Source organism: Pogona vitticeps, chromosome 3, assembly GCF_051106095.1.
Source record: "Pogona vitticeps strain Pit_001003342236 chromosome 3, PviZW2.1, whole genome shotgun sequence".
Lineage (NCBI taxonomy): Eukaryota > Metazoa > Chordata > Lepidosauria > Squamata > Agamidae > Pogona > Pogona vitticeps.
Genome location: NC_135785.1, coordinates 192,418,401 through 192,441,980, shown reverse-complemented (window position 1 = coordinate 192,441,980; position 23,580 = coordinate 192,418,401). Strand labels below are relative to the sequence as shown.

The 23,580-nt window shown below is 38.9% G+C and overlaps 1 protein-coding gene across 18 annotated transcripts in view; it reads left to right on the top strand.

The window, feature by feature from the left end:
- DMD (dystrophin) overlaps nt 1-23,580 on the top strand; it is a 1,295,019-nt gene that overhangs the window by 928,657 nt on the left and 342,782 nt on the right. For 11 of the 18 annotated variants that reach the window (XM_078390476.1, XM_078390472.1, XM_078390475.1 and 8 more), the window contains one exon: nt 17,344-17,461. In XM_078390476.1, coding sequence (XP_078246602.1) covers nt 17,344-17,461 — 118 coding nt within the window. Of the gene's footprint in view, nt 1-4,043; nt 4,080-17,343; nt 17,462-23,580 lie in introns of all 18 variants that reach the window. The other 7 variants (XM_078390471.1, XM_078390478.1, XM_072994253.2 and 4 more) reach the window with 1 other exon arrangement.

The following is a 23,580-nucleotide window of genomic DNA, read 5'->3' as shown; positions in this document are numbered from 1 at the left end:
ATAGTGCATTACAATAAGCACCAATATCAAGAAACATTAGTACATTTTTCACCATTAATTCCAATGTATTCCTTGTCTGACTGGGCTAATTCAGTTCCTTGATTGAACAGGATCTCATGCTGGGAAAGGCTTTCAAAGCCTAGTGAAAGAAATATTACATATCCTTGAGACATAACTCATGAAGATGCTGTGGCATCTGATGATGAAACCTAAAACATAATAGTGGCCTGTTAACATTTTTGCTTTGAAAAAAATTAACATGTAATTGAAAAAAATCTCTCAATTTGTTTTACTGGTGTGAAATGTTTTGCATAAAAGTTTCCCATACTGATGTAGAGATGACGGAAGCGTAGGACATGAGACATAGAAAGTGTGTGAAGAGAGAGAATGTAAAAGTCACACCATTTTTTAAATGAACATTTAAATTGACATACACATTATAAGTAAAGTGGTGGGAGACTGTAGTACTCACCATTAAAAGAAAAGTCCACTGGAAAGATTCTCTCTTGACAGCAGGTGAATAATAAGGGTGAAAAAAATTATTTGTGGGAATATTGGGATGGATTGGGGGCAACATGATTTTTTCTCTAGGAGGCTGGAAAAGTAATATCATGTTTCCCCAAAAATAAGACAGGGGCTTATATTAATTTTTGCTCCAAAAACACATTAGGGCTTATTTTCAGGGAATTTGTTTTCATGTACAACCATCTACATTTATTCAAATACAGTCATGTCCTCTTCTTCTGGTTGCTGTGCAATGGTGGAAGGCAGGGTTTCATTTAACTAGGACTTATTTTTAGGGTAGGGCTTATATTATGAGCATCCAGAAAAATCATACTAGGGCTTATTTTCAGGTTAGGTCTTATTTTTGAGGAAACAGGGTACTTACAGATGAATATATGCATATTATTGTGTGACTCTTTACTATATAACAATTCCTTATCATATTTTAAAGGCCTGTCTATGTTTGTTTTTTCACATGTTGACTGCTCTAAATGTATTATTATTTTCCAAATTTTGGGTGAAGGAATTGCGTTTATCTGTTTTCATAAAACCAAAACCAAAATGAAAAGTATTTTGGGACAATACCACGGCCATCTTGGAAGCTCATTACCAGATATCAATATATGTTTGTCACATCTGTTACATATCCTGCTTGCTCCTACTTCATTTACACTGCATCTTGTAGACCACATGTGTGAAACAGCTCAGGAATTTAACATGGTGACTGATACAAGTGCTTATTTCTGAGCAACATTAAAAAAAAAACTTAGGCTGGAACCTTGCCAGCCCTTGGCATGACACTAATACACAGCTTGGGGAAATAATTCATTTTCTTGTTTCTGCAACATTTTTTAAAAAGAGCAGAAGATATTGTAAAGTAAAAGTCATTTTCAAAAAGGGCATACAATAAAGATCGGAAAGTTGAATTAAGATCATCAACTAGAAGACAAAGCATAAAAATGCTTTTCATCGCTACAGGGTACTGTTTTCCCTCCTAGCAGTCTGTCATTCCTATACAGATAAGCACTGCCAATTGGCATCTTTTCAGGCTGCTCATGTAAAGAGCTACTTGTCACCTTCTAACAACACATTTATTTTCACAGGGAGACATATTTCATTAATTCTTAAAAATATAACTCATTCCAAAGCCTCCCAATATAGCCATTTACTTAGGCTGCCTTTGTTATGCTAACACTACATGAAGACAAGTCCAGCTGTACCTTTTCCAGCTTTGTCATTCATTCAAGTTCCCTTTCTCTCTGCAGAGCACTTTTCACTGAATTAAGTTCCATGTGTCTTCCACACAGCAGAGAAGATAACTGCATCTGCCATTATTGTAGGATTACCTGCCAATGAGTCATTTAACTGAAAAAAAAACACTATGAAAATTCTGAATATTTAACTCAGAAACAACTATTGCTAACACTTTTGAGATCGGCAGAAGACACTGAGCTCCAATTATGCTTATTTCAAAATAATTCATTTATTTATTATTATTTTAAAATATTTTTCCTCATCTTTCTGCTTTAAAAGGACTCAAGGCAGCTTAGATAATTAAATGACAATATTTAAAGCTAAAAGTGATTAGTATACGAAACTTTCATACATTTTAAAAACAATAACATTTTAAAGAGCGATGCAAGCACCAAGTTTTAAGAGGTTCCACCTCTTTTCTTGGAGTTCAAAAGACATGAAAGTGGAAGGCAGAAGGATCATAGGCATAGAATATGATCCCTATGTATAGGGTTCAAGTTCAAAATTCTGACATTTTCAGGGGAAGGATCTCTGGTGATGTGCTAGGAAATATTTCTGCCTAAAGGTTTGAGGAACTGTACACAGTGAAAATAAACCAATTGGATGAATCAATTGTCTGACTCAGGACCTATGTACAGTATTATAATGATACAGTATAAAAATATTTTATATTTAAAACTTTTTATATTATACAGCATGAAAAAATCATGAAAAAATCATGAAAAAATAATTACTTAGGAGCCACACTTTTTAACACAGTTATATGAAGAAACATTTCTAAGCTGCAGGGAAGGGCAAGATATAAATGCAATAAATAATACAAGAACGATTAAAGTAAACTGATCACTAAGAAATCTGAAAGTATCTCCCACAATCTCAATAGTGTACTCAAGATTATTGTATTAATATATATTAGGCTGATAAACATATACTTGTTCATCATTTGATCATTGTGGCAGTTCAAATGACTTATCATGGATAAAACGTCATAAACAGAAGTTCTATATTGCTTCACATCATGCTAAACTGTTATTTAGCTGGTTAACTCTACTGGCATTTAGAAAAAGCACATGAATGACTGCATGAGCAAGGAGAAGTTTGCCATGGGTTGATGCGAACTTCCCTATATCATACCTTGGGATTTAAATCACAGCTGATATTTACACAGAACTGTTGAATTGGCTCAGAAAGATATGTTCCAAGTGTCCACACATCCCACAGCCTCCCTTATCAATCACCCTTCTCTGCTTTTATCACTGTCTTCTTACCCATGTCTTTTACCAGCATTCAAATCCCTTCTCTTAGTGTGTGTGTGTGTGTGTGTGTGTGTGTGTGTGTGTGTGTGTGTGTAGTTAGTGAAATAGCACTGACCTGACAAGACATGGTAAACATTTTAATTAGTGCTGTATCAACATAGTGGTATAGCACTAAACTAATAGAATGTATATATTAAAAAATAAAGCATATAAATTGTATTGCAGTTGTAGTCCTTATCAGTGTGGCAAGAAAATATGCAAAAGGACTAAGGTTCCTCCCACACCACACACTGCTCTATGCATCAGCAATGATGCCATCTGGTCAGGCAGCGACTGCTTCAAAGGACTGATATAGACAGTCAAATAAACCAAAAGCAAGGCAAGCAAATGGAAACATTATCACCCCCCAAAACAAACAAACAAAAAACCAGAATTGCCACTGAAAATACACCAGATATGCATGCCAAAATATAGTGCAGACACATGTTCATGATTAGTGCTAATGTGTAGTCAACAGAATAAATATCTGAAGGAACGGCAAGAAACACAGCATAAACAGTGGGACAAATATTCAACTGGTCACTCTCTCAATTCACATATTGATCTCTAAGAATCAACATTTTATGCAATGCAATGTGTAATTGTAAGAGGACCTATAATTGGATAGATGTGTATGTCCATTTATGAACTATCTAATCAATGTTTTCAAACTTAATTTAAAGAAAGTGGATAGATTTTACAAATATATATGGAAACATGTTCATTGAGATACCATTTGAAGTTCATAGGAGTTAACAGCAGCCAGATATGGTGTGGTCAATAAATTATATCCTGTTTATGTGACTTATATTGCTGATGACATTTGATGCTTGTTAAGGTTCTAGCAACACCCCCCAACCATTTATTTGTATAAAATCTTCTCTCTTTTCTCCAAATACTCTTCAATTGACTATTTTATCCTTAAGTTTTTATGTCTGTTAGAAGTGTCATTTTATCATTTTCTTTTCTTTTCTTCACATCTTCCTTCAGCTAGCAGAATCTATCATGACATCTGATTTCCAGCGGGTAAGCTGCTGTCATTGTGACCTCATTAGTTGACATTTCACCATATGTTCACAAACAGTGTGAACATTACCCTTTCCCTCCCTAGAGTCCTTCTGCTCTGTGTTTGTGTTTGACTAGATAGTGCTGCTGCTAATTTTTGGAATTAATCTGTCTCAGTGGCAATAATATATAATTTCGAAATGGTACACCAGTATTTGGGTAGGAATGTTACTGTATAAGCATTTTATTGTAACTATGTAATATGAAGAGGTTCAGACACTTGGAAAAAGTCTTGCTGAGAGAATCCTTGACTTACAACTGTTGTTCCCACATCTACTTTCTTCAGTGAACTGCAGCATCTCTGAATTAAAAATTAAATATTTGCAAAACATTTTCCCCCTCCCTTATGAGGAAAGGCTACAGCGTTTGGGACTCTTTAGTCTGGAGAAAAAGCGCCTGAGGGGGGACATGATTGAGATGTATAAGATGATACAGGAGATGGATAAAGTGGATAGAGGGAAGCTCCTTTCCTTCTCACACAATATTAGAACCAGGGGACATCCACTCCAGTTGAGTGTTGGGAGAGTGAGAACAAAGAAAATAAAATATTTCTTTACCCATCATGTTGTTAGTCTGTAGAAGTCCTTGCCACAGGATGTGGTGATGGCATCTGGCCTAGATACCTTTAAAAGGGGATTGGAGAGATTTCTGGAGGAAAAGTCCATTGCAGCTTACAAGCCATGATAGGAATGTATAATCTCCAGGGTTAAAAGGAAGGTACTTCCAAATGCCAGATGCAGGGGAAGGGTATCAGGAGACAGGTATCTGGTTGTCTCATGTGCTCCCAGAGGCATCTGGTGGGGCCACTGTGAGATACAGGAAGCTTGACTAGATGGGTCCTTGACCTGATGCAGCAGGGCTCTTCGTATGTTATTATCTTCAAAAGTAAATAATCTCTTTCAGTATTCTGATTATCCCCAGTACAGATTCTGATTATTTACTGTGTATAGATAGTTAAGAAGTGCCCACCACACAAAGTAATTTGAGAAAGGTGAAGTCCTTCAAAACAGTTTTAATGTCAAACCACTTTCCTCTGCCCTAGGTAATTGTTCTACCTACCATTCACAGTGTCTTAACAATTTCAACAAGAAAGCATGACACTGTCCACTGTTGCTCAAGTAATTGGGAGTATGAACAGTTCTAAAAATCCTCAGTTGCTCAAGGCAGAGTTTCACAACCAACAGTAATGCAGGGACTTGATTAAGAAAATGTTCAAGGTTGGATGGCAATACTTGATTTCCTTCCCTGCACTAAATTCCAGGGCTCAAGTCCAATTACGTTTTCTTTCAACGAAGCACCAACAACTGCAGCACGTATCAGTGAAGAATGAAAGAATTGTGGAAAGATTGGCAAGAGTGTACGAACACTGCTATAAAACACAGGGTGCAATTCTGTACTCTCGCACAAGAGACAGTTCCACAGAACTGCACTGGGCTTACTTCTTATTAGAATAGTAATATTGCACTATTTTGTACCTCTGGCCGATGAGACTAAAACTCAGACACTAAGTCATCCACTATTTTCTACACAAAACTAAACATTCAAATCTGATATCATTTCAAGCCATCACTAAGATTTACCATTAAAACTTTGATTAGGGTGGGAAATGGAACAGGATGGAGGAGTTCGGTTATTCTTTCCCCCGGATAATGGATAATGCCCAGGAGTGTGACCATGCCTGATGGCATTACCAGGTTTACAACCTGGTTGAGCTATTCTGCTCTGACTGTCAGTCAGGAGCCAGACTTCATTTCCCTGTTCATTCCGTATGTAGGGTGCAAGTTGAAAGAATGAAGTGCTTTCAGTCAGAACTTCCATGAGCCAATGAAAGCTGGAAAGAGAGTCTCTATCACAGGTAGACATTAGTTTGCTTCCTGACTGGGAAGTGGCTTTTAGGAGGATATTGTGCAGCCCACACCCTTGGTTGGCTGGATCTGGGCAGTTGGAGGGCTGGTTTGGGTTGGGGGTGAGTTTCACCACCTCTCATCTAGATAGGCAGAATGCTACATACCACAGGAATATGGTTGCCCATATATGTTTCTCCATTTTCTCATTCATTTCCATTTCTCTAAGAAGTTATGATTAAGATATTATCCTAAAGATCAGAGGTTGTACATAATGTTTTAGCTTCCCATCAGAAGCTGAACAAAGGGAGAGCCAACCTAATGTCCTTTGGCACAGAAGTGTACAATTTGGGTGCAGCTACTGTGAAAACCCTGTCTTGTGTTCCCACCAATCTAGCCTTTCAGAGTGGTGAGAAATTTAGCAACATTTCTGTGAAGGATATCATATTCTGGAGAGTTTTGTTTTTCATAGAATTATATGTATCTGCCAAATCCTTGTGGTTGATTTTTCCTGCTGCCAAGTTAAAGGCATGCTAAAATATAAAAACTTTACCTTGCTATTAAGAAATGCAATTAGTGTCAATTCTCCTAGTTTTAGCTGTTTTAATTATTTTGATATTGTATTGTGTGCTGTTTAAATCCCATGGTAAACTTTGGTTATAAGCCAGCCTGAACATTAATAATAAAGGCAACCAGTTTATTGAGCCTATGTATTACTGGAGATGAACTGAATTCTTTTCAGATCAGATAGTATTTGTGCCCCTTTTGTTCTTCTTGAAGGCTTCGTAGCACATTTCCTTACCCTTTTTCTTTGGGCCTAATCCAATCATCTGAGTTCACTGGAAGTGAAGGGGAAACAGAAGATGCTGATTCTCATACTTGTCCTTGCTTGCTCAGAAAAAAAAAACAACGCAGCCCAAATGCTAAGAAGAATGTGGAGTAGGACTAGGAGGTTCCCGAGCATGTCAATTGGGCCTCTACAAGGATAAAGGCCTTGATAGATATCCAACAATGGCTGCCCTTGAGCCCAGGCTGTGACAGTGTCTTCATTCCAGAACATTTTCTAATCTGTGCCCATCTACAGCAGGTAAATGTGTGATCAACATGGATGGTCCAGTCCATAAAGCAGCTGTCACAGAATGTAAACTGCCAGTCTCTTTTACTTCCCACATTTCTTCTCTGGTGTAAAAATATTGACACAAAACATAAAGAACAGCTGTGGGTATGCATGTAGTGTGTGAGGGAACGATTCTATTCCTTTCTTCTGGTACAATGAATATCAAAATAGAAGACAGATCAGTTCAGGATCAGTTCCACTTGGGCATATCTAAGCTTGTAAACTTCATAACATGAGTAGCGAAGTTCTCCATCACATCTAATTCTAAGCAAGCAGCCGGTGTCCATGGGTGTGGTAGGTAGGTATACTTTATTACGGTCAAAGACCAGTAAAACCAATTCAGTATAAAATAGATACATATAATTATTGTTTAGAAAAGTCGATCAGGGTAATAAAATTCCATTAAAACATGTTAAAACCTTCTTTCCAATTATAACATCATATATCCTTAATATTGGTAAAACTTCAGGCAATGTTATATAAAAACAATTATCCATCTAAAATCACCTACCCAAACATCTGTTTATGAACAACCATTGCTGCAGCACAGAATTTGGCCACTTGTCTTGTGATATAAGGGGTATTGTCTGAGAGTAGCCACTGCACATAATCCTGCTCTAATCTCCCAGGAGATTTACAAATAATGGGTGATATAAGCTCCAAATGAAGATCCCGATAACAGGAACAGAAAAGAAGAACATGACTAACTGATTCAGCCTTATCATTATTACAAGGGCAGAGACAATCTGATGCCGGCAAATCTCGAAATCTTCCCTCCAGAAGCTTAGAAGGAAAGACATTGAGCCTAGCTAGTGTGAAAGCCCTAATGGCTTTAGCTGACATAGTGCTGGCTAAATACGAGGAGGTGATGAAAGCAGATTTCTTAAGGAAGTTATATATCCCTAACTGGCCAACATGATCCTGTAATTCAATGTGCCATACCCTTAACTTCACCGCAGGAGAAGCCGTTTATCAATACTTGTGGTCTCAAATTTAGACCAAAGGCGTTCCCTTGGTATGAGATCAAAAGCAGATTTGAAGTCTATAAAGGCTGCATATAGAGCACCACCTTTAAGGGCAGAGTATTTAGATGCCAGGTGGTGCAGAATAAGACCCTGGTCTAGGGTGGATCTTCCCAGCCTAAATCCAGCTTGCTCCTCTGCAAGTATATTCTCCTCAAGTAGCCAATCTTGTAATTTACCCAACAAATGCCTTGCATATAGTTTACTAACAGTGTTTAATAAGCTTATTGGTCGATAGTTAGCAGGATCCCCTCTATTTCCTCTTTTGTAAATTGGGACTACAATGGCTGGACCCCAATCCTCAGGAATACATGCTGTTTTGTCAATCCAGGTGAATAAAGCGGCAAGTACTGGAGCCCACCAGTCAGAGTTAGACATTATAAGGTCAGGTGGAATATAGTCAGTTCCAGGAGCCTTGCCTGGTTTAAGTTGCTTAATTAGTGTTAAGATCTCCCTTGTAGCAACTGGGGGCCATTCAGGTATATGATCGAGATCATTCTGAGAAGTTAAAGTGCTAGCTGAATGGACTGTGTAAATACTTCGAAAATGTTCTTCCCATATACTAGGCAATACATAGAAATCTGGTTTGGGAGTATGATTAAGCGTTCCCTTTGTTACTATCTTCCAGAAGGAAGCCGAGTCCTTCAAAATGGAAGCAGTTATCAAACATTGCCAGGTTTCCTTCTGTGCTTGAAGCTTTTTTTCTTTTTACCAGAGCCTTATACTTCTTCTTAAGCATAAACCAGTCTGATGGAATTCTAGCCAGGTTCTGTTCTCGGTAGGTCCTGTAAGTGACAAATAACGCATTTTTAGCTGCTTTGCACTCCAAGTCAAACCAGGGCTTTGTATGGAGGAGACCAGTAGCTGGTTTGGCAAGCTTTTTACATGTTAGATGAGTTTGCAAAGATTTTACCATGTGTTTATAGGCCTCTATGACTGGTTCCACTGAACTTAGAGAAGTAATTAAATTACTGAAATATAAATAAGGCTCTGTAAACAGCAGCTGTCTCATAGATGCATCCAGTTCTTCTGACCACTTAATGCGGGCTCCTCTTGTAGTGGCTGCAATGGGAGTTATAGAAACAAGGTCCGCAAACAGATTATAATTATTAAAATAGATCTTTAAAACCAAAGGTAGATGGTAGCTTTCTGCACGATATACTACATTAAAATCATGTATATAATTCATCAAGTCCCTGGAAACTAAAACATAATCTATTGTGGAAGCACCTGCTAGAGAGGTAAAGGTAAATTCATCAGGTCTATCACCGATTGTGCACCCATTTAAAAGGGATAAACCTGAATTACTGATCATGTACATCAAGCATAGACCGGCATAATTACAGCCACAGTCTTTAAATTCCCTGTGATTAAAATTTGGATGAAGAATAGGTTCTGGGAAGGTCACATTGAACCGTGCAGAAAGTGCCTCATCATTTGTACCTATCCTAGCATTACAATCCCCAGCGACTATTATAGAAGCATCAGGATACACTTGCGTTAAATGCTCAATATAGTACTCCAGGTTAGCCCACAAGTCATCTGTCATCACACGAGATTGTTGCGGAGGAATATAAACGTTAATAAGTACTAACAAACACGTAGCAATCTTCAGTGTCAAGGCAGAAGCTATCCTGTTGGAAAAATTCCATGCCACTACTGTTGCTTGTAGCTTTGTTGATAGGAAAGTGGCCATACCACCCTTGGGCCGACCTCCTCTATCGCTGGGCGAGGCATTAATGGAATATGCCACATAACCGTTTAACACTGGATCATTTAAAGACCACGTTTCTTGTAGCAGAATAATGTCAAAGTTACTGATATAATCTATGAAGGCAGGATCCGAGGCCTTCGTCTGCCAGCCCGCTATATTCCAAGATAAAAATTTGATTGCGGGTCTCTTATGCCGAAACATGGGACCTTCCAAGTCGGATAGCTGAGGAGGTGGAGAGTCATTACCCAAGTCACAAGCTAATGATGGCGCTAAATGAAAGGGAGAAGATGGCCTAACTGAATTATAATGAGATTGCATACTAACTTCATTTCCTGAGACATTGATCATAGTATGCTTGACATCGCATGGTTTCTCTCCATCGCCTTCAAGCTCTAGACCCAATGGGTTCTTCACGTGCAAAGAATCGCTCCTGTCACCATGTCAGTCCTTGCAGTAATAGCCAATTTCTTGGCCAAAGGATTGTTTAGAAGGCCCATAGGTGTTGGCTCACCCTAATGACTCATCATTCCATCTACTTCTCTTCTTTTTAAATCTTGGATTTAAGCCCCTATTTCTTATAATGACTGGAATTGGGTATCCAACAGTCACGTCCGGATCCACACTTGGTAGGTTCATATTAACACACCCAGTGTTCATGGGTGTGTTAATATGAGAACATGCCTTTTTGGCTTCTTGATTTTACAGCCTGTTATTAATATGTGTGCAACAGGAGGAGTTTTTCCTCTGATCAGTCCATCCAAGATAGTTGTAGAATTACAATCTGTTTTCCTTTCTAAAAGGTTCTGTCTGATAAGGGGAATCTCATCTTTCCACAGTGTCAACCCCCCATCTGATTTCCAAAACTGACTTTTTGCTGAAGTGACGGTTCAGATGTGCATGCATCATCCAAAACACCTACAGGCAGTCCACTTGTCATACTGGAGTAATAAATATCCCTCCTTGCATGGCTTCAAAGTATCTCCCTGCCAATCATTTTTGGCTGTTTCAGAAATTACGTAATCAGTAGTCTGAATGCTTGTATTCCAGCTAGATAGCTTGCAAAGGTCTGAAGATACTGCTATACTTGAATATAGCTGTAAAACCGTAACAATTGCTTTTTTCCTTGTAGGAACTGACTAAGCTTAGAGCAGAAAATTCTTATTTCTGTGAACTACTGTGCCAGTGAAAACACAGATGTTTAGAGATCACTATCTCCTCTGTTTTGTTTCTTTATTTCCTTCCATTTTGTGAAAGGATGTAGCTTCTACTTTAAATGATTTCCTGGAAGAAGGATTGTGAATATACTTCAGAAAATGAAACACTGTAGCAACTATGTTTTTTCCTTATTAAAGAAAATTCAGTGGCTTAAAATCAGTAAAATACAGTATTTTGCAGCTTAATTCTAAAAGTTTCCCCCTCATATTGACATTCTGCTCAGTGCAAATAAAACATTGCAAATAATCTTCCAAGGAAATAGTTTAACTCTGTCATCAAAATGTAGTGTTAGTGTGATGTATCTACATTTCCTAGTACTGTTTAAATTGTTTAAATCTATACCAACAAAGTATACACTGGGCTGTTTGCAGGTGGCAAATACAGTCTGCTAGCTGTTAACTAGCATCTGACAATATTAACAGCCTGTTCTTGCAACTAGCAACATTGTTTAGTTCTCTGCTGCCCAAGGGGATGTTATGTTATGAATGGATTTATCACCCACCCTTGCAGAAAAGGGCTGAATTAAATCCAACATTATAGCAATTGTTGCAACAGATCTTTATTTCTCCCATCAACTCTCTGGCTCCTGAAAACTGACTCTGGAGGGTTCCCCACCTACCAAGCCAGTTTTGGGGTGCATGGGGTTTTCTATTGTTTGTTTTTCCTTTATCTTTGAAAGGTTCCCCTTGACATTTAGTCCAGTCATGTCCGACTCTAGGGTGCGGTGCTCAGCCCCATTTCCAAGCCATAGAGCCAGCGTTGTCTGAAGACAGTTTCTGTGGTCACGTGGCCAGCGCGACTAGACACAGAACGCTGTTACCTTCCCACCGAGGTGGTACCTATTTATCTATTTGCATTTCCATGCTTTCGAACTGCTAGTTTGGCAGGAGCTGGGACAAGCGATGGGAGCTCACTCGTGGACTTCTGACCTCACAGCACAGAGGCTTCTGCAGTTTAACCCGCTGTGCCACCATATCATTTATCTTTATCATTATAATTTTTTAAAAAAATCAGTATCTTGCTTCATAACTGTCTTTAAATCTTTGCTCAGATGTAAGAGTTTATCACTCTTTAAAGCTCATAGTCTATTCACCATTGTATTTTGATGAGGACTTTTCTGAATAGGTACTAGTCAGGACAGCCTCCCAAGGATTCCTCACAACCCTGTGATAAATGCTGGTTCTGCAAAACTATTTGGATCAGCAGAACTGCCGGGCTCTTGATGACTCTGGCAGCATGTTTGAACATCCTTCCTCAGTGATATTCTGGAAAGATTGAGGCATTTGGGAAACAGGTTAGATACTGTCTTCCTTCTCCAAGCTGTAGAATGGGATGATTCAGTCTGTGTGAAAGCAGCTTGAGATAGACTGAGCTAGGCTGGGAGAAAAGGGCACCCATACGTTATGTTCCTTCCTGGAAGAATTCTTATTCTGCCAGTAGTCTCTCCAGAAATTTGCTAGAGAAAATTGCCATCTGTGTTCAAATCTGTAAATAACTGTAAATCCTACAGCATACTATTAACACCAGTATCCTGCTGCACTTCTGCTGAGTGGACATTTCTGCAAGTGTAATAACACAGGACCATACTAGATGCACAGGGTTGCTTTCTTTAGGGAAATTGTCACTTATATATTGACAGTTATGATGCACGAATGGATTATGATAGTCAAATATCACAATCTGCCATTATTACACTGTGGGATATTTTACTCAGTGAAATCTTTGTAGGCTTATGGCCTAGGCCTCTAGCTATCCTGTACAAAGGAAACCAGATATTGACAAAAGAGCTGAAAATTCACTGATTGGAATAATGCATAACAATAACGTAGTCAATCAGGATATTAGTAAAACCCAGTTGATATTCCAAGAGTGTGATATTCAGTTAGTGGTGTTAGGAAGCTCTCCTATAGCCGCTCAGAGTGGTATAGATTTACCAGATGAGCGGGATATAAATCAAATAAATAAATAAATAAATAAATAAATAAAATATATGCAGTTCTACATCTGACAATTAGGTGCACTATTACATTAATACATACCATGATCTGGTGTGGAGCACCTGCCTGCAGAGCCAGAGGTCAGGAGTTGAAATTGCCACTGTACTTCCCAGGAGAGGGTCCCTCTTAGATTTTTCAAACTGTTGACAGCTGCTGGGGTAAGTGCCTTACTACCGGTCCAGCCTCGGGCAAGTTGCCTTCGCCTAGAGTACCACCAGGAAAAGGGACTGGTAAACTGTTTCTGAGCAATGTATTCGCAAAGGCTTTCATGGCCCGGATCTAATGGTTGTTGATGTTTTTTCGGGCTCTTTGGCCATGTTCTGAAGGTAGTTCTTCCTAACGTTTCACCAGTCTCTGTGGCCGGCATCTTCAGAGGACAGCACTCTATGCTCTGGTGTAGTTGACTTGGGAGTTGAGTATTTATGGCTGTGAGATGGGCCTTTGTCTTTTTCTGTAAATGGGTGATTAGTGTGTCTTGTTGTGGGTGTATTGTTGTGATAAGAAGGAGAGATTATCTGTCACTGTGGTTGATGGGTGTCATTAGCTGGTCTTTTGTGTGTAGTGATCCCTGGTCCTTGTGGCTGGGTAGAGTTCGTTGACCTTTTGTGCACAGTATTTTTGAGAGCTGGGAGCCAAGTTTTGTTGAGTTTCAAACTTTCCTCTTTCTTGTTGAAGTTCTGCTGGTGCTTGTGGATTTCAATGGCTTCCCTGTGCAGTCTGACGTAATGATTGCTGGTGTTGTCCAGTATTTCGGTATTTTGAAATAGAATTTCATGTCCAGTTTGTTTTAGGGCATGTTCAGCTACTGCAGATTTTTCTGGTTGTTTTAGTGCTGTCCTCTGAAGATGCCAGCCACAGAGACTGGCGAAACGTTAGGAAGAACAACCTTCAGAACACGGCCAAAGAGCCCGAAAAACCCACAACAACCATTGCTTCTGAGCACTTTATACTATACCTAGAAAACCCTGGGAGGATTGCCGTAAATCAGAATTGACTGGGCAGTGCATGAGTATTGTTCATTTACCTTGTATGTAGATAGGAAAGTAAATAGTAACACTCAAGTTTGAAAAAAAAATTAAGTAAACTGCTTTGCACTAAACAACAAAACAGTGTGTTATCAAGTCTATTCCAATTTCTGAGAACCTTTTGCAGGGTTTTCAAAATATAGACTACTCAGAAGTAATTTATCATTTCCTTCTTCTGGGAGTGCTGTGGAACTGTGCAGCTTGCCCAAGGGCACACAAGCTGACTCTTTTTCTGGAAGATGCAATGGAAATCAAATTTCTTACACTACTGTGTGTTGGCAGGTGCTCCATCTCACTGAGGTATCTGGCCTGCTCTATATGCTTATAGTCCACCCATGTGTATGTGTGTTATATACGCTATACCTTCCTAGGCCACCCTAACATTTTAAAAAGTCTAAGTTTTCCTTGCATTAATTTGCAAAGTATCTTGTCAAAGTGGCAACAAGGAGCAAGATCTAATTTTGATATAATATGGTTAATAAAATATGTTTATTATTCCCTTGGAAATCCAGTTATCTCATTGAAGGAAGTGATTGTCATTTGGCAGAGAATAACCTTTTGTGGGCCAGAATCCCTAGAAGAAATGTTAAGAGCTTTCAGACAGCTGTTGCCCTCCTTTAACCACCAATATGAATGGGTTGAATTCTTCTGAGTAGGATGTTTCTCCGTTTATCCATGCACACTGGATTTGTGGGACAGTGCAACTACACGTCAATCTGGTTCCGAGAAGTCAAAGCCCATTTCGGAATCAATCACTTGCATTTGGTGAATCTATTAAAATCAGTTCTGAGAAGTGATGCTGCTTTGCTTTAATTATCCTCTGTGGTAGCTGCAAAAAGCTTGTAAACAATCGTTTGTGCTAGATAAATGCTTCCAATACAGATTTGCTTGCAGGGTGGAAGAAATGTGCTTCATGACTGAATTTTGTAGTCTATTTGCTCAAAACATGGCAGGTAGAACACTTAATCAAGCCTTTAAAATAACATTTATATCTTAGTAGATAATTAAAGGCAATAGGTATATATTTCTTTTTTATCTACAATTCCACTTACTTTTGGGATTGTTCAGATGTTTTCTTCCTTAGCTGACCCACTTTATTCACATTCAGTTGCAGACTTCAGCAATTTGTTCCATATCTCAACCACAGTTTTGTCTAAAATGACCCCATAAAACTTAGGAACCTGAAAATCGAATTTCCCTTAAACATTAAATAACCACAAATGTGGAAAACATGTTAAATGTCAGTGGTATTAGTTTTGCATGAAAAAAAAATTAAAGATACTTTTGCTGTTGGACACAGTTCTGTCACTTCCAAAGGTTAAATAACCCATTTACTTAAAAGTATAGGTTTACATTAATAAGAATAACTCAGAAGTACTTTCCTTCAAAACAAGGCCTAAAGGTCATGTACATCCATAAGGTCTACATGATTAAGTACTGCTAGAGCATACTAATTATTGTATTTATTCTCACATAGAAGAGTAAATAAATTAGTCTGTGATTTGTGTATCTTCTCACCTTTTGCATTTATTTTTTCTGAACAATTAAGCTTCTGCTAGGTTTTATTATTATTTATTTATTATTTATTTATTTCTTATTTATTTTATTTATATCCCACCTATCTGGTCGGACGAGGACCATTTCTTAGTATGAATCCATAGAACAATCTCCATCTTCTCCCAGTGGAACCCATTCATAAAGTATTGATAAAAACTATGTTTCTGACAGTAGAACTGATTAATTATTGTGTAGATACCATGATGGGCAACATTGCTGCCTTTTGTGGAATAGCTAAAGCTGACACAAAAGAGAAAGTCTCAAGAACCTACTTATACAACTAAAATAGGTTTGGTAATATATATTATGTGTGTGTGATGTGCGTGTGTATGTTCTGTGCTGTTAAGTCAGAAGTGACTTATAACGACTCTAATAGGGCTTTCAAGGTAAGTGAGATATTTAAGGAGTGGTTTTACCAGTTCTGCTCCCCCAGTCAGCTTCCATGGCTGAGTGGGGATTCAAACCTTGTTCTCCAGAGTCCTAGTTCATCACACTATCCATTTCACCACATTGGGAATCCCAATACATATCATACTTAACCATATTTTATATTCTTGTACAATGATAGTCCTCTTGTCAACAGGCTGATTTAATTGTTATTGAATATAGTACCTAGCTGCTGGTTATAACTGTTTTTTGTGGTTTCTGTGACTCAAACAGCTGAGACCTCTGCACCTGGGCAGAGCATACTGGGCCATTCAAGAGTAGAAAAATATTTCTTGTGGTATCTCTGTGCCCCCTCAACCATGCATGTACAACCCCCTCAACCTACAGTATGCCCCTCAATTCTTTTCCATTCACTGTCTGCAGTAGCAGAGCCAATGTAGTCATATTCCTATTATTTCTTCTGCTAGATTTTTGCCTTCTGATTCTAATCTTATTCCATTCCTTTTGTGCAGCTGATAATGGAAGCCATGGGAATTTTTCAAAAACAGAAAATTTCCAATTGCCCACAAAAGTCCTGAGGTTACTGCGGAATCCCTTCTGTCACAGGGAAACTTTTACAGAAAAACTTCAGCTTCCAAAAACTGCTGCTACTAAGATGACTTTACTGCTGGTGGTCATTGTAGAAAATTAAAGACTTCCCCCATCCCACTGCCCCCAGTGGCTTCCCCCCAACAAAAGGGATTCTATGGTAGCTGCAGGAATTTTAGGGAGGAATTTTTAAAAAGTCTAGAGCATCACAGCTGCTGATGACATCAGCGTTATTCAGCAAAATTTATGGAATAGGATTTCAGACAATTTTTTTTATTTGTTTGAAAAAGCTCTTCAGAAGACATTTAAAGAATACTGTACATGACATCCATCATCAAATAACAGTTCTTCACTGTATACTAGATTAGATTAGGCATCCTTCAGACTATGGTAACGTGCTCTGAATGGAGGACTTGGAACAACGTCTAGTGTGGCTGAGAAGGCCAATTCGAGAGTGAAGACAAATACAGCCTGTCCCCTGTCCAGCTCCCTGATTTTGCTGGTTTCGGGACTGCCTCTTTGCCTCGGCCTGCTGGACAACTGTATACTAATTATTTTAATTATCTACATCACTTTTTCATCATGATGGTGAGGACAGTATCATATAGAATGTGCTCTACGGAGGTACAATAATTTGTCTTTTCCATCAGAGGAGACATAGAGAAGATCCTATTCTTTTCCTTAGTTTTGGAAGACTGGTAATGTGTACATCTTAAATAAATACAAATGGTACATACAAATGTATATTTATGCTTTTAGGCAACAATACAGGACTTGGAGCAAAGGAGACCACAACTGGAGGAGTTAATAACAGCGGCACAGAATCTGAAAAATAAAACAAGTAATCAAGAGGCTCGAACAATCATTACTGACCGGAGTAAGTGCTGAATTTTCTGGTATCAATTCTCTAATACAGTATTTCTAATACTACCGTAGTATTTTTTACTATTTCTATTATTGACTTTCTAACATTATGTTCTAATACTAGAAGAATACTGGATTGTGTCCAAATATGTCCAACCCCCCTGAAAAACATTTCAAAGAGATTCATAAGGAATTTTAAGGAAATGTCTGAACCATGGCATCTGAAGCTGCAGCAGGGATGGGTAACTCGAGTCGTGCAGGTCGCTATTGAGTTGCTCTTAAATCATACTAGTGACTCGACTCAGATTTGACTCGCCAGCTTGTTTAAATGACTTGGACTTGACTCACAACTTGCAGCCTTTTTCCCAAGTTGTTTTTAGAGTTCCTATTCTTTAAGTTTTTTTTTAAATGTTTCACTGATCCATTAAAATACTTCACTTTTGGTGAGGGGGAGAGGAAGGAAGGCTGCTTCTATGGGACCAGGTGTGTGAAGTGGCTGTTAAACTTGCTGACAGAGCTCTTCTCTGCAAGTTTTTTTCATCATTTTGCAGAGAGTGTGTGCACTCATATATGCAAGTGACTTCTTTTCTTCTTGAGTTGCTATCCCACAAGACAGACAGACACACACACCCACACACACACACCCTCTTTGCAAAATGATGCAAAAATGTCATCATTTTGCAGAGAGGGAGTGTGACGTTTACCACGTGGCCCCTGCTTGTTTCACTAAACAAGGAGCTCACATTATATATCCTACCACGTCCTTTACCACACTGCCACCAATTGCTCTCTTTGCCAACTATGTTTCCTGCAAAAGACTGAGGTCCATTCAGTACCAAACTTTGAAAGAAGAACAGGTTTATTGATTACAAGTTGTTTCGGGAATAGTTCTTAATGTCATGAGTGCTTCCGAAGACCTGGACCCAGAAGGGTTAACTGTGGCTGAGGAGAATGTGGAGAGATCAGAAACACCTGAACTGCCTCCAGATTCTCCCTCCACAGCAGACAGGCTTCGGGGCAGGCTTCAGGAAGGACTTAGGACAAGAAGAGCAGAGGATCGCTCTAAGGCTTTCCACAGGGACCTACTTTCATCTAGTCCTGAGTATTAGCAGAATAGAAAGCTTTCCAGCAGCTCAAGGAGCTGTTTCATTATAAAACAAGCTTCCAGTGAAGCTAGAAACTTCGTGGAAGCAAGGAGTCAAAACCTTGGCTTGCATCCACGTTTCTTGCATCGTGTTCCTGTCTCTGAACCCCGGACTTTGACCCTGGACTGCGCTGATATTGGACTCTGGACTTTGGCCCTGGACTACGCTAGTATTGGACTCTGAACTCTGGACTCTGACCCTGAACTACACTGTGTATCGGACCCTGGACTTTGACATTGGACTTCATTCTGTAAGTTGGTTTCTGGACTTTGGCTTTGCATTCTTGATATCTCTGACCCTGGACTGGTTTATCGGACTTCAGCTATTGTAACCCCTGGGAACGTGACACTTAATCACATTCTTAAAGTTACACAAAGCACTCAGTATTTTCCTTTAACCTCTTCTATATTTAACTAATACAGATAACACTCTGACTGTTCACTCCCTAAACTCTCTCTCTCTGCTTCAAAACCCAAACCTTCTCTTCAAACTTCTCTCCTCTGTCTATCTACTCTCTCTACATCTTCTCTATCTACACTCTGCTACAGCCCTCCTTCTATATAGCTGGCTCAGCCTCCCAACAGCTCCCTATTGGTTTATGCAAATACACTGCTGAATATGCATGACAGGAACCTCTACAGGGAGTGTGTGTGTATCTCTTGCAGGAAAACAACTCAAGAAGAAAAGAAGTCACCCATGTGCTCGCATGCACACACGCTCTCTGCAAAACAATGTAAAAACTTTTCATCATTTTGCAGAAAGGGAGTGTGTCTGTGTCTCTTGCAGGAAAGTGGCTCGAAAAGAAGTTACCCAAGTACTTGTGCATGCACGCACGCACGCACACACACTGCAAAATGATGCAAAACCTTGCAGATAAGAGGTCAGACAACAAGTTGAGCAGCAACTCCATTCATCTAGTTCGGATCAATGGAGCAAGATTTTTTTAAAACAATTTAACACTTTTTAAAAAAGTTTTCAGGGCAAGGACAGATGGGAAGGACAGTAGATGGTTCACAAGCCTTAGACCTACCACACACATCCCACACAGACCATACTCACCCTTCTCTCCCCCCCCCCCGGAAAAAAAAGCTTATTTTAAATAACAACTTGAGACTCAGACTTGGGACTTAGTACCAAATACGTGGACATGGGACTTGGACCCAAAGAGTTACCAACGACGTCCCTGAGCTGCAGTAGAGAGGAACTGGAGGTAATTGAGTGGAGTAATTTGTAAACTGTTTGCCTGATTTTCAGTAATCCCCCTCCCACATATTCCAGTTATATTTCTACAGTTATAGTCAGAAAATGAAGCATGAAAATAAGCAGATGGTACTTAGCAGGAGTCAAGCCTGACAGGAACATAAGCAGTCTTACCAAAGTCCCATTATAATATCAACACAAATCAGTCAAGACACTGGGAGAGTTATGATCCATCTCCTGATGTTTTAAAATAATTTGAAATGCATTCATCAATTTTCTGAATCAAAAATGGAAGAAAAGACCATTCTTTCCTTATAGAGTTTTCCCCCAAAACAGAACAACTCCCCACCCACAGAACAAAGATATGGACTCTCCCTTATGGAGGATAAAAGAGTGGAAGATGATTTTCATAGAATCATAGAATAGTGAAGTTGGAAGAGGCCTACAAGGCCATCAAGTCCAACCCCCTGCTCACTGCAGGAATACCAATACATTTTGATCATCACACAGATGGTCTGAGAGAAAGAACTGAGGACCCACTGCTTACCTCCATTGCTTCAATCAAGTTCATGCCCCCTTGCAGCTGCTCTCAGGGAGGAGGATCACACTATCTCTCAGAGTGTAATATATTTTGACTATGTGAATGCATCAATCTGAGTAAAAGAGGCTGATATTTCCAGCATGCCATTCCAATTCAAGAAATCTCTTAAGGTGTGACAATGTGACATTAAAGGATAGTACTCTTGATACTCAGGATCATAACATATACAGTATTAGGATAAGCTTTTAAAAGCTTTTGATCATACAACTCTCAACGTCTTGACTAATGTCTTATATACACTGAATTTATGATAGTGCTGAAACTAGAAAAGTAGAACACATTCTAAGGTGAATAATAATGAGAGGTTTGGTGTTTTGTTGGTTTTTATTATTATTTTGCTGGTTCCTTTGCAATTAATATGGTATCAAGAAGACCCTTTTTCTGCAAAGGTACATGATGGCTATATTTTGTTTGTAATTGAAAATCCATACCTCTTTAACTCTCTTGTCTCTAAAATTTAATAAAATGTTCTCTGAGTGTTTGATTTTTGGAGGCCTCAGCTAATGAATGTTCTGCTTGGTGAGCTATTTTTCTTTCTTAGGTATTAATTTCAAAACAGCCTCCACAAGAGTAATTTCCCTATCTTGAAGCTTAATGAAATCATATGATAACTATGTGAGTGTGACATCTTTGAAAGACGTGACTACTATATATATCCAAATGAGATTATAATTTTTATTTCTGAGTTATTTTTTCTAATATGCATCAAAGGTTGTCACTGGAAGTGTTCATTAAAAATGGGAAGTAGGGTAACAAATGTAGAATAGTGTATATGCATACATTGATCAGGATTGCATTTACCACATTAAAGTGCCTGCTCTGGTGATAAACTGTTTACCTATTAAATAAGACTTAGAACACTGAAAAGAACCATGTTTTCCTTAAATTTGGTCTGTTTAGCAAAACTGTTGCATATAATTCCTGAAAATATTGCAAGTTTTCTGTATTACAGTTTCCTCTAATGGAGATATGATAATTCATTGCTGGTATATTCCCGCGTAATACTTCTTCATACCATATATATTCTTGTGTTTGAGCTAGAGCAAGGGTCTCCAAATTATGGTCCGCGGGCCACATCCAGCCTGCCTTGCCTTTTTATTCGGCCCAGCTGGCGGACGGGTGGATGCGTGCAGGCGGCAGTATGGGTGGGTGTGCATGTAGGAGTGTGTATGTCCATGCATGCATGTGTGCAGGAGTGCATGTGTACACATGTATGCACACATGCATTCATCCCTTGAAAATCTGAAGCATATATGTTGTGGCCCTCACTCTGAAAAATCTGGAGAACCCTGACCTAATGGAAAGAAATATCCTTTAAAAAGTTGTCTTTCTTGAATATTGTCATTCTCACATTGTTTCTATGACATACAGTGTATATTTAGTGTACAGTATAAGGTCTTGATGTGAGTGTAGTGTTTAGGTAAAAAAAGAAAAAGTAGTAAATATAGTGAACAGGAGGAGCTGGGCAGTCTGCACTATTTCTCATTTTTCTGATGGACCGAAAGTCTGACAATGAAGATGATTCAGAGACCTAAAATCACAGTTTAATCCTGGTGTTTGTTTTTGTTTTGTTTTGGTAAATTACCTCTCTATATTTCAGGCAATTTGCAGGCAATTTCCCTTATACGTCACAAGTGGCTAGAATGGTAGGGCTCATGGGAGGTATGGTCCAGCACCATCTGGAAGGCTACATGTCTCTGTGATTTTAGGTAATTAAAGACTTCCCCCTCCCATTCCACAGGCCCCTATGGCTTCCCAGTTATGAAAGAGATTCCATGGGAGATTTGAAGACTTTCAGGGAAAAAATCTAAATTATTTTATTTCCAAAAAAATATGGTGGCTGATAACCACCATATTTCCTGTGCATAGCCTTGCACAAGACAGGAGTTCGGCCGTTGGCTCTCAGCTGATGAGAATGGCCACACCTAATGATAATAATGCATTGTGTCAGGAGGCTTAGTTTCCTTCATTCTGCTGACACGACGTCTGACTTTCATTCTGACCAGCAGTTGCAAATTCAGCTTGATGGTGAGTTTCCAGTGTTTAAAATCTAGATAAATAAGTTTACCTTAGTCAAAAAGTAATCTATCATAATAACAAACAAAGCTGTTTTCATGACTTCTTTCACCAAGTTCAATTAAGTCCCACCTCCGTTCAGACTCTAGCCAATTCCTCTTTGTAGGATGGGTCAACTGGTATGACGTTATGTTACTCATATGGTAACTTTCTCCAGCATCATGTCCTGTCCTGCCAATATATATAACTTCAGTTTCCCTAATGGTTAATCAAAGTATCTGGTCAGCACTGAGTTACTGTGAAAGGTTGTTGAAGAAGTAGTCCCACCACTTGACTGCATTTCAAGGGTCCCATGAGTTCCACCCATGTTTTCAGCTGTATCAGTGCAAAGAACACATCACTGATGCAAAGGATACCTACCTGCTTTTTGTATGTACAACTTTTTTCAATGGCATTACACTGTTGCCCTTAGATGCTGCTTAGTTTGTATTATGTCAAAGCAGCATTAGTTAAGAGACTTACCTTGGGCTTGGAAGTCTGGGAATTCTAAGTTTAGTAACACTGGAAGTAGATCCCAATGTGAAAATTAATGGAAGGCTGACATGTTTCTTCATTTACATGTGCCCCAAGCAAAGTAACACAATGTTTGTCTGTTAGAATCATATTGGCCAAACTTCTGTTGTGTTGTTCCACAACACAACAGAATTTTGTGTCCACAGGAACAATGGGAATGACATTACTGGCAGCACCAGGTTGCTGGTAATAAAAGAGTTCCCGCTTTGATTTTGGGTTACGTGTGATTTTGCTCATTGCACATGAGTTGCTTACAACCTGGAATCAAAGCAATTACCAGTAATATGCCTCTGCCAGTAATATCACTCCTTTTCAACAGGATATGGGCCTCTATTCTATCAAAAAATTTATTTGAAATTCATTTCCAAAGACAACTTTCTGAAATATCCACAGCGACTTGAATAATGTATAACTCAAAACATCTAAATATACATAGCAGTATTTAGTAGAGGATCCTGAAATTGCTTTGGCATAAGCAAGTTGCAAAGCATTTTATGCCATGTGTCTTGAGCCAGAAGTATAGTAATAAAGATGCCTTTATTGAAAGCCTTGCTTTCTCTGACAGTTTTATAGCAAAATCTTCAACCTATCATTTAC